The following is a 14,428-nucleotide window of genomic DNA, read 5'->3' on the forward strand; positions in this document are numbered from 1 at the left end:
TTAAATTGCCAAAAATAAGCATGAAATATGGTGAAAAGAGGTTAAAAGTGACAATAATGGGTCAACATTTGCAACATTAGGTGGAAAAGTGGTGGAAAGGGTTTATAAGTGTCTAAAATGTCTTGTAAGTAGAAAAACATATGCAGAAAAGGCATTGAAATGTGATGGAGAAGTGGCAGAAATGTGAGTAATGTAGTAAAAATGCATTAAAAAGAGCAAAAATATGGCAAGAAAAAGTGATGAAAATAGGTTAAAATATGACAAGTTTGGTGTAGTTGCAGAAAAATGGTAAAAATTGGCTCAAATTGTTCAAAAAATATTCTGTTTTTTTAGGCTTCTGGGGACTCCCTCCCTGTGTCTTGCAACCCCAAATGTGGTCCTGTCCCCAAGGTTGAGAACACCTGCACTAGAACATGAACAGATGGTATTTATCAGTTAGAAATCCTTTTTTGTTTTATAATTCCTTATGAAACACTACCTTGTTTGCTGATTTTTAATGCAATTTAGAGCTGTACCACAAGGTGTCACTATTGCTCCAAGGTTTCAGTGGGATCGCGTTACAAACTACAAACCTCCATTTAAACTTGACTGTTACTCTTTAAGCTGCTCTTACTCTTATATTTAGTCCACCTTCTTTGGGTAAATGTTAATTATGTATAGGTGTCTGTCATTTAACATGCCTTAATCACATTTTGCAATGGAATAATTACCTTATGTTAATTATTGAGTGGCCAATAGACTTTAAACAAATGAAAGAGCAAAGCATGCGTTTAATTGCAACTTTGACAAAAACCAAAAGTGTCAGAAAACCAAACAAAGGTCCTGCTATGGTCTTGTAATCATTGGATACATGATTACTAGTACTGGGTCCTATGTCTATACAAGCCCCATTAACACACCAATTTGTTTTTTAATTATTTTTTTTAAATCTAATATATTTTCCTTCTGTTATGATAAAAAATCACCATTTTCACAAGGAATATTTAATTTCTTTACATTCCATGTCCAGAAAGGAGGCGGAAGAAGAAAAAAAATATTGTACTGCCTGCCCCTTACTCAATCAAAAATGTTAAATCATTGGTTTGCCAAGTTTACACAAACTGAGATAAATATATTACAGTATTTTAAAAAAAAAAAATAAATACTGATAATAATGTAATAAATAATACATTAACAATTTCAAGGGAGCAAATATTTATTTCTGGTTATTGTTTTACTGTCTTTCTATATTAACCCGTGAGTAGTTCCTACTAAACTAAACCAGTTTTTGTTTTTATTACATTTTTTGGTTGAAATCATAGTGCATGGGGAGGTCATTCATAATAAAGTATGTAACAGAAACATAATTATAGACATAACTACTAATCCGCATAATCATAATGCAGTAGGAACTAATTGTCTGTAAATAAAGCCCAATAAAATAATAACCAGGAATAAATATTTGCTCCCTGGTAAAGATAGTAGCTCTAACAGCTGGTGCAATGATAAAGTTGGTGATATTATCCAATATCTCTGGAATGTTTCGGGATGATTCAGGGTTTTATTATTACCCAAAATCAACTCGCTTAAGTGAAGTATTCATATCCAGCTTCGTAGTACAGCTGCTCTCTAACAGAGAAGGTTTGGTTAGGTGAGAGATATCCTGGATGTATTTATCCAGCCTCGTTGTACAAGCCTGTAAAGATAATTGACAGGATTGATAAATAGATAAAAGAATGGATGTAACCTCTATAACAACGTGTATTGAAATTTTATCTACACTAAATCACAAATCTTGCAGCAGTTTTTGATCACGCAGACGATGCACACCGCCACCTAATTTTGTGCTGCATTTTTGCATCGAAAATCCCACATTCAAAGAAAAAGAAAAATCCTCCAAAACACATACACATTGTTTTGACGAACACATGAATATATAACCATAAAATTACTTAAATAGTGTTGGTTTTTTAACGTCGTGTGATCATACGTTGTGTTTAAGTTTGTTGGCAAGAGGTTTCAATATCAACTATCCCACATTTCCTACGCTACCTGAAGGCAGCGCCCGTTTTCAACGTGCACAATAGTGACGTTTACCATATCATGATGGCGGTAGCCTGAGTTATTTTGAATTCTAGCCTCGCCTTTTCGTGGAGTTTTTACAGCTTCGCGTTGGGGAAATGCGACATTATTTTAAGAAGAACAGGCTTTAAGTGAAGTGTTGTTATGGATTCTGTTGTAGGAGACGACCTGACGCTGCCTGTTGACATTAACGGAAGGTAAATAATTTTCTTTCTTTTTTTTTTTTTTTACCAGCTACGGCTGCTAGTGATGCTAACCCGCTAATCTGGTACCACTCACCGCTGTGTACAAGGCCTACATCCTCCTCCTTTATCTACCGTCAACTATCAACTTTATGAAATAACCTATGACAAAAAGCGTTAAGGTATTTATCGATAAACATGTAGCATTTTTAATGCGGAAATTAACTATACACTGTTACTGGATAATGAGAGAAATATGGTTGATAATGACAAAAACCACTTTGTAATCAAGTCATTTTTACAAATTACTGACACTTTTCTCATTCGGTGTGGATAAAATAGCTTTCCGTATTTGGTTTAGAAGTTTTAACACCCAAAATAATGAGTATATTTGACTTGTATTCTGACAGTACATAGACCACTGACTTTGATATTTATGTGTTACAGTTTTATTTGGTATTTTTTTGCTGCAAGCCAACTTTTTTTTCTTTTTTTTTCTTTTTTTTTTTTTTACAGTTTAATGTCTAGCTTTATATAGAAACGATATTCAAAAGTGAATAGTGAAATTATTTAATAAAGAACACTCTTATAACTCAAATGTTAAAAATAAAAATTTAGTTTGTTAATGCTGTAATAAGTGAATTGAGTTCATCTGATTCAAATGATCATTTAAATTGGAAAACGTGAAAATATGTGCAATTACTGGTATTATTATTAATCATTACTCTAGTTATATTATTTTAGGTTGTTAAGATTTATCAATAGTTTATGGTGAAAAAAGCAGCCTGGTTTAAGCTGGTTTAAAGATTGGAAGATATAATAATTATTGTAATGCATTTTTTAGTTACTCTTAATTACTCTTTCAGTATTTATTTATTTTTTTTTACCTTTTTGTTACATTTCTTATGTTTGTAGTCATGCAATAGTTTTTTTTCTTAATTCGTTGTAGATTGTGGTTATGTAATGCATATTTATATTTGACCAATGTTATATATGTATATATGTACTGCCCTTGGCATTATTTCTTTGTTTATATTAAAAACAAACAAATAGATATTAAAAACAGTTTGTTTTTATTCGATATACATGTTTGTTTTTAATATATTTAGCCTTTTTTGTTGCATTTCTTATGTTGTTTGTAGTCATGTAATACTTGATTCCTTAATTCTATGCAATCATTGTTGGATTATGTTGTAATAACTGTGTTGTGGATTGGGGTTCTAATATCTAATGTTATGTTTGTGATCTATTTGAATGGTCTACTACTAATAATAATACAACATCTTTAATAGCTTTGTTAAAGCTAAATATTTGCATGACCCTTGGCTGGAAATTATGATAGGAATAGAAAAATATTCATAATTAAAACGCCCAATAATGACATACCTCTGATATACATGTGTAATAGGAAGCCTATTAAGAAACCCATGATTTCTTTTGATTTATATGTTTTTTTTATTTAACCAGGTCAGTCTAATTATTGTTTAAATCTGTTTTCAAAGTGAGATGTGGGATTTGTGAGAAATATTCATCTCATTGGATGCTGTGATATGACAGCGATGGGTTGGTTTGTTGTCGTTCAGAGAGTGAAAGAAAGCAGAACTGCTCAGTGCACTTTACCGTACAGACAGAGCGTGGGGGGAGTTAATGTGTCCTATTTTGTTTTTTTACTCTGTGCTCTCCTTGATGTGAAGAGGCCGGTTTGATTGTGGTAGGTGAACTGCTTATTATTAGCTTGATTTCCTAGTATTTTAATTTTCTACTAGGCTTTAGTGCTTGTTGCTGCTATCTCTGTGTTTAATGCTATAGTGCCCTCTGTCTCCTCTGTTTAGCTTCCCTTTTAAATGGCCAGCTGTGCAGTGTATAAAAGCAGCCATCCAGGTGGTGAGCGTCTGTAGATGTTAGCTGATAGGTGGGGTGTAAATTACTTCTTGGGTAATAATGAAACCTGATGCTTTCGCCTGTTTTCGTTTGAAGATATAACCTGCAGCGCTGATAATGTGGTGTTTTTTTTTCCTTTTCTATTCATTTTTGCAGCAGCAGCTGAACTAAGCTTAAAAAAAAAAAAAGGAAGTCACTATTTACATCCTCATACATTGTTTCCACTGCTTGTTACTGGGGTCACTGGTACAGCTGCACAACTCTCAAATAACTAATAATAAACCAGCTCTTATGTCTTTTAGCGTTTATCAGAATAACGTGAAAAGATGGATGTGGATTTTCTTTTTAATGTTTGTGTTCGGTGCCGTTTAGTTTTCATCAAGTTCCGGTTGTAGATGACTTCCTGTGCGTTTATACAGGAAAGAGAAAGCTTAGCATGAGAAACCTCAGTGATGCAATAATAATCGTTGAAACGGCTTCAACAAACTCACAGTGTTATTTGATCTGTATGTCATACAAATGTGTATTAACACTTTTTAGTTTAATTTGTTTTTTTGTATTGTACTGTTGTGCTGGTTAGCTAGATGCCTTCAAGAAACAAGGAAAATTTTGAAGAATATGAGTCCATTTTTGCTCATTTTTACCCTTTTTCTGCTACTACACCAACCTTGCCGTATTTCAACCTATTTTCATTGCTTTTTCTTGCCATATTTTTGCTCCTTTTATTGCATTTTTGCTACATTACTCCAATTTCTGCCATTTCTACATCAAATTTAAATGCATTTTCTGCACATTTTTTTCTACTTTCAGGATATTTTCTGCATTTATAATCCCTTTTCACCACTTTTTCCACCTAATGTTGTATATGTTCACCCCTCTTTTCACCATAGTTTATGCTTATTTTTGCCATTTTAACCACTTTCACGATCTGTACCTCTATTTCAGGGGTGGCCAATCCTGGCATGGCTTGTTTTAGATGTTTTCCTCTTCCAACACACCTGATTGAAATGACCAGGATTGTTATCAGGCTTCTGCAGAGCTAGATGATAAGTTAATCATTTCAATCAGGTGTGTTGGAAGAGGAAAACATCTAAAACATGCTGGATAGTGGCTCTTGAGGACCAGGATTGGCCACCCCTGCTCTATTTCTACCATTTTTAAGCCAATATTGACACTTTGAGCCCTCTTTACCACTACCGTTTTTTAAAATCCTATTTGCAGGCTGAAAAGGTTCAGAACCTGACTGCGTTAGAGTCGAGGATGTAAAACACAGTCAGTCCTTATTAGCCCGGTGGTTAGTACTTTTGATGGACAAACAGGCTCAAGGGTGACATTGGGATAAATTCAATTGCTAAAATTTTGTATTGTGTGTTTATTTTAATTTTAAAAACAAAGTAAAAAAGAAGACAAAAAATGATCATTCAAAAAGAAAAGATGGTCAACACAACAGAACTTAAATTTTAAATTTCAACCACGATCAACTCATTCAAAACCATTTATTACCCCCAAAATTTGTTGTTTTTTTGTATTTTTTTTTTTTTAAAAAAGCTTGTTTAAACTCATTCCCAGCTTTAAATTTCAACCCATTGCATAAATACAACCCACACATTGACATTCATTATAGAGATATTAAAATAAAAAATACATATTTTTTAGTATGATGCAATAATAAACTGATTTAATATACTAATGCTTGTTGTAAAAACATTGGAATCTTCAAAAATGTTTAATGCTTTCGGTTTTACAAGGTTAACTGTTACAAAAGGTAAATCATTACATTGTGGAAGTTATTTATTAAGCTGATTTGTCATTATATTATATTAGACCAGTGGGACTGTGACGAGAAGTGTCAGCGCTGTATTTAAAGACAGCCAAGGTATGGGAGGAAGTTTTACCCTGCTGAGTGTCGTATTATTAGACACAAATGTCAAACTTGACCTTCAGGACAAATAGCTTTTGTTTTTGTTTCGTCAATTTATTTTCTTCTCTGATACGTCTGTAAGTGTAATTACAATTACTTCAATGGTCTCAGGGGGGAAATTATGGTACTTTTGTTACAGTGACTCCAAGTAGAAATTATAAGAAGGTGAAAAGAAACACTAACAAAAGACACAGACCACGAAGACCATTATAATATTAACACAATAATAAGAATAATGATTAATAAGGCTCAAATATGAGTAGTAGTCAGGATTAAATATATGTGCAATTAAGCATGCATATATAATAGTGGCCATACCAGCCTGTCATTGCCCGATCCCGTTAGCTCTCGGAAGCTAAGCAGATTTAGTTCTGGTTAGTAGTTGGATGGGAGACCACTGAGAACTCCAGGTGCCACAGTGGGGTGGCAGTCACCCCGGTGGTATCTGCCATTGTGTCCTTGGGCAAGGCACTTCACCCACATTGCCTAGTATGAATGTAGTGTGTGAGTGAATGTTGGTGGTGGTCGGAGGGGTCGATGGCGCACTATGGCAGCCTCGCTTCTGTCAGTCTGCCCCAGGGCAGCTGTGGCTACAATCGTAGTTTACCGCCACTAAGTGTGGAGTGAAAGAATAATCCCTTAATTCTGTAAAGCGACTTTGTGTCTATGAGACACGCATGCATTATTTTTATTATTATTATAATACGAATATAATATACAAATGTAAGCAGCCGTCTATGAACTACACTATGCCAGTGGATGTAAATATTTGTTTTAATTAGGAATAAAATTGTTTAAAAGTGACCAAAAATAGGGGAAAGGGTGGTGAAATGGGATTTTAAAAACCACAGAAATTGGTTAAAAGTTGCAAATTATAGGGGCAAAAAACAATGTAATTTAAAAAGTAGGAAGAATTATTAAATAAGCATGAAATATGGTGAAAAGAGGTTTAAAAGTTACAATAATGGCTCAACATTTGCAACATTAGGTGGAAAAGTGGTGGAAAGGGTTTATAAGTGCCTAAAATGTCTTGTAAGTAGAAAAAAATGTGAAGAAAAGGCATTGAAATTTGATAGAGAAGTGGCAGAAATGGGAGTAATGTAGGAAAAATGCATTAAAAGGAGCAAAAGTATGACAAGAAAAAGTGATGAAAATAGGTTAAAATATGGCAAGTTTGGTGTAGTTACAGAAAATGGTGAAAATAATCAAAAATGGGCTCAAATTGTTCAGAAAATATTCCTAGTTTCTTGAAGGTATCTGGCAACCCCAAGGTTGAGAACCCCTGTACTGTACAATCAAGTGAGGAGTTGAGTTTGATGGCCATGAATGATTTCCTGTAATGGTTAAATGACCAACAATGTTATTGATCGTTGTTTGTACACTTTAGTGTCATTGAGCGGATCTTAGATTGTCTTGCGTTGCTGATATTTGATGAATTGTAACTGTTGTGACTGAGTGATGTGATGACGCGACTGTCCCGTCGCCTGTACGATCTAAACCACAGTAGTTTATTTGTTGGTGAAAGCCCCCCACCCCCTCGTCCACTGGCCATCCTCTTGTTGTGTGAGGCTGAGCTGAACATGAGAGGGAGGCTGCCACTGGCACATGGTCTCTCTCACACACACACACACACACACTGAGCAGAGGCTCTGTCAGAGTGAATGTAAATGAAGCAGCGAGTCATCTTAAGCTATTTATGGAGTGTCTTTAGGGCTCTGTGGAGCTAGCCAGCGTGAGTAATGCATGAACGCCATGATTTAGTGGTTTTTGAACAACATTGCACTGCAGTCTGTGGAGTGTGTACTTGGATGGAATGGGTTTGCTTTAGATTCCTCTGTCTGATTACCAATGATTATATATGTACGCTAGTGTATGTAGATGATAAATCTGTTTACATAGTGAATTGTCATCAGCATTGTTAAATATCACATGATTCTGTCCTCAGCTGCAGACTTCCTGACGGCCTAAATGTTGGAGACTTTTCTACAGACAACATGACAGGTAAAGAAAGATGCTCGTTTGTTCTCCTGACCCATGTGTTTAATAATTAATACCAATGTGACATGTGTGATATCCTACCTTTGATCTCTAATGGTATGATAGGAATCGTTATATTTAAACTACACCGCTCCGATTCACTGTCCTGCTCATGTTCTGGGTCAACAACGATATACATGGAACAAACGTGTGAACTGCCAATTTTAATATAGGTCAGAATCTATGAATTGTTGTCAACACAGTTGCATGGAGTCACGCGTACAGATGAGTACCAGGGTTGGGGTCAGTTATAATTGTAATCACGTCATTTATAGTTAAAGTTATGACTTAGTTGTAAATGAAACAAGCTGTCACTATTGTAATCATAATTGAATTATAATTGAGTTCAGATAATTGACTTTGTAATTGGCATGGAAATTCTATAAAAACTGTCAATTACAATTTAATTAAAACACAAAACCAATGTTACAGTTCTATGGCTTATACATATGTAGTTAACAATTATTAAAACAACTTTTCCCATCAACTGTCAGTTCTCCTGAAAATCATTTTACCATAAAAAAATACTGACAGAAAAAAAGGCTCTGACGCCCACACCAAATATATTAAAAATCAATATTTTCATGGATAAAGAAGCCTAACAGGGTAATTAAGAGATCAAATTGGATGGGTCATACTCACACGGTTTATGGGGTTATTTATTTCAGGTTTTGTAATAGTAATTAATTTAATTTGAGCTTTAGTAATTGAGAATGTAATTGTAATTGACTTACAGGGGAAAAATAATGATAATTGTAATTTTAAATGCAAGTGGAAAAAATCTTAGTTGAGTTGTAATTGAAAAATGTAATTGACCCTGGACAACACTGACAATTGTGATGATGGTTGAATGGTTCAACTGGAAAAAGGCAATTTTTTCCCCCAACATTGACATCCAAGTCATAGCAAACACATCAAAATGTTATAGAAAAAGGTTGAAGATAAAAGTCAACAGCTTTTAACTTCTTTTTCAATAATATGTTCAGGTTTTCTTTTGTTCAGACAACTTTTTTCAGGAAATTTAATTTGATCACCTGATGTGTTTCTGACAGTTCATGACATCATGTCAGGAGATCAAAGTATATTTCCTGAAAACATTGTGTATATATAAAAAAAAATCTCATATATTATGAGATATAATCAGATACATGCTTAGAGTTGCTTTCAGCTGCTCTAAACATGGTCCTTCACCCAAAGTTGTTTCATCTGTTTAAGTCATTCATTTCTGTTATTTCCCTAAAATAATAAACAATGATCGTGCAGTTTTTCTAGTCTGAGAGTATATTTCAACAAATGTTTTTCTTGTCGTTTTCCAGCTCCATCCTTTCCTGATACGATGTCCCCCATCAAAGCTCTCACCATGAAAGATTATGAGAACGTGAGTGTTAAAGCTTCCTGTTAATTCTGGGAGTTTTAATGATTGTTTCACATTTTAAGCTTTGTGAATCCAGATTAGAATGTTAAACATTGTTCCATCACAACAGAAAACACAAACTTGACTCTCAGTGACTCTAAAACCAAACCACACTGACCATTTAAGGAGGTTTAATGAAGTACGCGAGTTGTTGGAGGAGGAGAAGGAATAAGATGCTCTTTACTTTATCTTGCATGTCAGCATCTGATAGGAATGCACGCTCAGATTTTGGGCTCCGGCTGCCCGGTTGGCGGCGTGATTAGGGGTTTTCAGAGATATTTACTTCCTTCTTCTGACAGACAACCCAACCCCCATTACCAGATGTATGCTGCCCTGAGGCTGGAGCACAATGATGCACAGTCTACTTCACACACATGCATTCACACATATACACACACACACAGCCTGAGAGCCTGCCTTCTTTTTTTTTTAAATAACCTTAAACATAAACACATCTTCTTTCTGCAGATAAACACAAACTCCCCAGCATTGATTATCATTGCAAATCTCCTTTTCTCCTATAAAATGAATGTATAATCAGACTTTCATGTGTATTGTATGATAAATACCCTTTTTTCTCTTAATTTAGTGAATTGTAAATGTTTTTTACTGAACTGTTTGTAATACTCACTTCCAGCAAATCACGGCTCTGAAGACGGAGAACTTCAACCTAAAGTTGCGCATTTACTTCATGGAGGAGCGCATGCAGCAGAAATGTGACGACTCTACTGAGGACATATTTAAAACGGTACACGATTTACAGCTTGATGGAAATGAAGGCTTAATTTGTGTAATTGTGTTTATTTTTAAAGAAAAAATGACCAAAGACAGTCGGTGCCATTTAATTATGTAAATGGATCATTCAATGCCATTTCAACAATGTTTCAGGACATCCCATGCACTTCGGTCTCAAATCATAAAAAATTGTCATGTTCTACATTTTTTACAATTTATATTTTTATATGTTACTAGTGAAAATAAATAAACAATAAATGATTGTAAGACAGTGGACACAGACGCAAGCTACAATGGCCTCATGTAATGGATTTTCAATATTTGCGAATGATGAAATAACCCAAAAGTATTGGTCCAATATAAAAATGAAGAAGTAGCATGAAGAAACAAAGGAAGAGTAAACTTTATACTATACATTAAAACAGATCAGACTTTTTCTTACATTCCTCACTTGCATAAAGTATTTTTTCGGATTTCAAGACACTGTCACCCAATAACAAATGCATATATGTAATCATTAGTGATATGAACAGTCTACATAGCTCAAAGATGTTCAAATTACAGGAAGCTGAGGTATATGCTAAGTTGTTTATTGAAGGTCTTACATTTTTCAGACCCAAATCCCAACAAACTTTTTTCCAATTTTGAGGGGCTGGCATGTCCACCAGATAGGATGTATAGCGGATATTTTTGTATATTCTGAGAGAGTAGGTGGAGCTGTATTAGTATACCAAATTTCCTAGGTGATGTAGTTCTTGAGATATTGGAAACTGAAAATGGAAGAAAAATTCACACTCACAAAAATCTACACATACCCCCCTCACTGAGTAGGGCGTATCTCCAAAATTGTTAATCTAATCAAACTAAAAAGTTACAGTGTGATTATTGAATAATTAAGGAACAATTGCTAAAAAATTTCATAATTTCTTGAGACCGAAGTGCGTTGGCCATTAGACATGGAATGAATGAATGAATATATATATATATATATATTCATTTTATTTATATATATATATATATATATATATATATATATATATATATATATATATATATATATATATATATATATAAAATGAATAAAAAAAAGTTTAATGGAAACTACTAAAGCTGTGAAGTGAACTGCAAAGAGAAAATCATTGTAAGATTATGAATTATAATGCAGCTGTTCTTAAATGTGGTTTTATTTTAGAACATTGAGCTGAAGGTGGAATTGGAGTCGATGAAGAGAGAGCTGGCAGAGAAACATGAACTACTCATATCTGCGTCGTACGTATCCATCTTTAGTTTGCATGATCACAGGAGAATATTATTAAAAAATTACATTTAGGTATTATAAGGTCCACGCGGTGAAACATTTGATACACAGAAACTTTTCTGGTGTTGAATGTTTCCCAGAAAAGCGTTGGAGAGTCTAGCAAGTCGAGAGTCAGCAGAACCCCAGCGTGTGAGAGAGCAGTATCAGAGGGAAATGGAAGCTGTCAAAGAAGCTTTGAACAAGAAAATAGCTGTTTTACAAGAGGTGAGTCAACCACTGATTTATCACATTAAACACTGACGTTGATATTTGAAATTCTAATTACGTAAAAGCTGGTTCAGAAACTTTATAATGAAATTGGGGATAATTGAATTTAATTTTTTTGTTGTTTTTTTAGTCTCTGCAAAAATCAGAAGAGGAGGTTGAAAAGATGGCAGCCATAGCAGAGCAGGAAAAGCTGAAGAACATAAACATGGAGAAGCAGCTCCAAGCCGTGGGGCCACTGCAGACCTTCACCTCGGCTTCTGTTTCCAGTCCAGTCCACGAGCTGCAGCAGGCCCTGGAGGAGAAAGACAGGTAAACTTGCACGACCACAAACGGCACAAAAACAACTTTCTGTTTCTGCACAAGCTCAAGCTTTGTTTTCTACTATTTGTTTTCTTCAAACCAGCATCATCGAGCAGCTGAGGATCACTTTACAGAACCAGGACGCTGTGATTCAGCAGAAAAGTCGACAAGACCAGAAAACAGATATGCCAATGGTTGACTGCGTTAGATGCCTGTCAGATATTATAGCCAAGAAAGATGAACAACTAGAAGTATGAAAATAAAACAGACATAAAAATTATATTAGTTTCCTCTAAATTGGTTAAAAAAATAACTAACCCTGTTTGTTTCTGCTGTTTTCCAGGCGCTGACTGATGAGCTTCATAAAGAGAAAGAAACGCCCCATCTACCCCACCAGGTGAGTTTCTGCTTCTTCTCTACCTTTATGCTCAATGTGCTGGTTTTCCATTTCTTCTGCTGTCTTGTTTAGTGTAAGATGCCATAAAATGACCCTTTAAACCACATGTGTCAAACTCAAGGCCCGGGGGCTAAATCCGGTCCATTAAAGCTCCCAATTTGGCCCACAGAAGAAAGTAAAAAATGACACCAAAAACATGACTCATTGTGTAAATCACCAACGAATTCAGTTTTAGATATCTCAGTACCTCAAAATGCACAAATTCAATGAAACTTTTCCGGGGCTCACAGTTTTCCCATGAAAAAAATCACATTATGGTTATGATCTGCAAATTATTGCGCAAAATTTCCCCAAATTAAATAAAAAATGGTCACAAAATCAGGGAAACTTAAGATCCTACAGGGTTTCATATCTCTCACTTATTGCTTGGATATTGTCAATGCCTTACATACTTTAAATGCTTGTATAGGTGGAAGTGCAAACTAGGGCCTATAATCTGCGACCCACTTGAGATTAAATTGGTCCGTATTTGGCCCTTGAAAGAAAATGAGTTTAATGCTTGTTGCTTTAAACCTTCAGTGATGGTGTCAAATCAGTTGAATTTACGCAGGCTGTGATGCACAAAACAGGTGTTCCTAACTTGTTTCCTAAAATGCATTTATCATGTTATTCTTCTGACATTGTTCATTTTCATCAGTAACCTTTGTGCTCTAAAACTTGGCTTTCAGTTATGTTGGCTTGGATGCCTAATATTTTGTCAGTTTGAAGAGTTTAAAGGAATGTTGCTTGTTCAGATTGTATAGTTGCATATTTGTTGAATTTTGTGTAAATAGATGTGATTGGTTATTGGTTATTGACCCTGTAGTTCAGTTAACAGGGAATTATAAGGGAATCAGGCAGTGCTAAGGGAAAGCGGTGAGAAAAACTCTTGTGAGCTCAGTACTCAAGGCCTTGGCATTTGGACTTGGGTCAGATTGTTAAGACCGGATTACCTCCCTGTCTGGAAGTCTTCGGGGAGTTATTTATGGGACCTTTGGTGGTATTAAAGTTTGTGTTTATCTTTTGATTTTGTTTTTTAAGCTATTGGCAAATAAATCCTCAAGAATGATAATGATTTTATACGAATTAGGAGATCAAGTTCAATGGATTCTAGTTCCCCTGGAGGATAAAAGTGTGATTAAGACTTGAGACCCATAATCTGATATTGGATTTTTTAGATGTGGTGCCAGACATAATATATTTTGCCGGGCAGAGGGGTACCTGTGCTTTGTCTAGGTGGGAGGTTTTCTATACGTGGTTTGACTTTGGCAAAAACACAGATCTGGAGGATTTGATCTAATTGAATGCGTGGGGGAGAGTGGAATAAACGCGGGAGTGAGGATTAATACGGCTTAGGGTTTAAAGTGCTTTGCGCTCTGTCATTTTCCTCTGTGCCGTGCTCGCCGCTGCACTGAGAGAAGATGACACATGGCTGTTCCTTGGCTCCAACGCTGATGGCAATTTGGTGGATGGTTGGTATGTTATCGGAAGATTTCGTGAACGCAATCTAAGAGGGAGGAGTGTGGAAGACTTAGTGCACCATGAAGGACCCGTGTCGCATATGTGGAGGTCGTCTGGTGGGAAGCCAGTGTCGCTGGATCTTTAGCTCATCGGGGAAATTTAAGCTACAAGTCATTCTGTCCCACGTGCTTGGCTGGGAGGTAACTCGTGACGGACAAGGAGAATTCCTCTGTGGGAAGTGTGCGTTCCAGCTCGAGAAACTAATGCAGTGTGATACCAACATTAGCCAACTACAGGATGAGCATAATGTTCAGATACAAAAGCTTCATATGGAAAAGGAGAACCTGATCCAGTGCCTCGTCCACGTCTATTACAAAAACAATCGAGGGATGACCGACAAGGAGAGCCCTGGCACCAAGACCTTATTTGGGTCCTCCGTAATTGGTTGTCCTGATGATGAACGAATGTGTCAATT

The 14,428-nt window shown here is 35.5% G+C and overlaps 1 protein-coding gene across 6 annotated transcripts in view; it reads left to right on the forward strand.

Moving 5' to 3' along the window:
- Positions 1-2,052: 2,052 nt before the first annotated feature.
- Positions 2,053-14,428, forward strand: part of cdk5rap2 (CDK5 regulatory subunit associated protein 2) — a 55,523-nt gene continuing 43,147 nt past the window's right edge. For 4 of the 6 annotated variants that reach the window (XM_028462205.1, XM_028462210.1, XM_028462206.1 and 1 more), the window contains exons 1-9: positions 2,053-2,258; positions 7,991-8,046; positions 9,399-9,460; positions 10,134-10,244; positions 11,424-11,500; positions 11,630-11,753; positions 11,887-12,065; positions 12,160-12,307; positions 12,400-12,453. In XM_028462205.1, the coding sequence (XP_028318006.1) occupies positions 2,206-2,258; positions 7,991-8,046; positions 9,399-9,460; positions 10,134-10,244; positions 11,424-11,500; positions 11,630-11,753; positions 11,887-12,065; positions 12,160-12,307; positions 12,400-12,453 (864 nt within the window). In that variant the 5' untranslated portion in view covers positions 2,053-2,205. Of the gene's footprint in view, positions 2,259-3,872; positions 3,955-7,729; positions 7,778-7,990; positions 8,047-9,398; positions 9,461-10,133; positions 10,245-11,423; positions 11,501-11,629; positions 11,754-11,886; positions 12,066-12,159; positions 12,308-12,399; positions 12,454-14,428 lie in introns of those variants that run through there. The other 2 variants (XM_028462207.1, XM_028462208.1) reach the window with 2 other exon arrangements.

This window comes from Gouania willdenowi, chromosome 12, assembly GCF_900634775.1.
Source record: "Gouania willdenowi chromosome 12, fGouWil2.1, whole genome shotgun sequence".
Classification (NCBI taxonomy): domain Eukaryota; kingdom Metazoa; phylum Chordata; class Actinopteri; order Blenniiformes; family Gobiesocidae; genus Gouania; species Gouania willdenowi.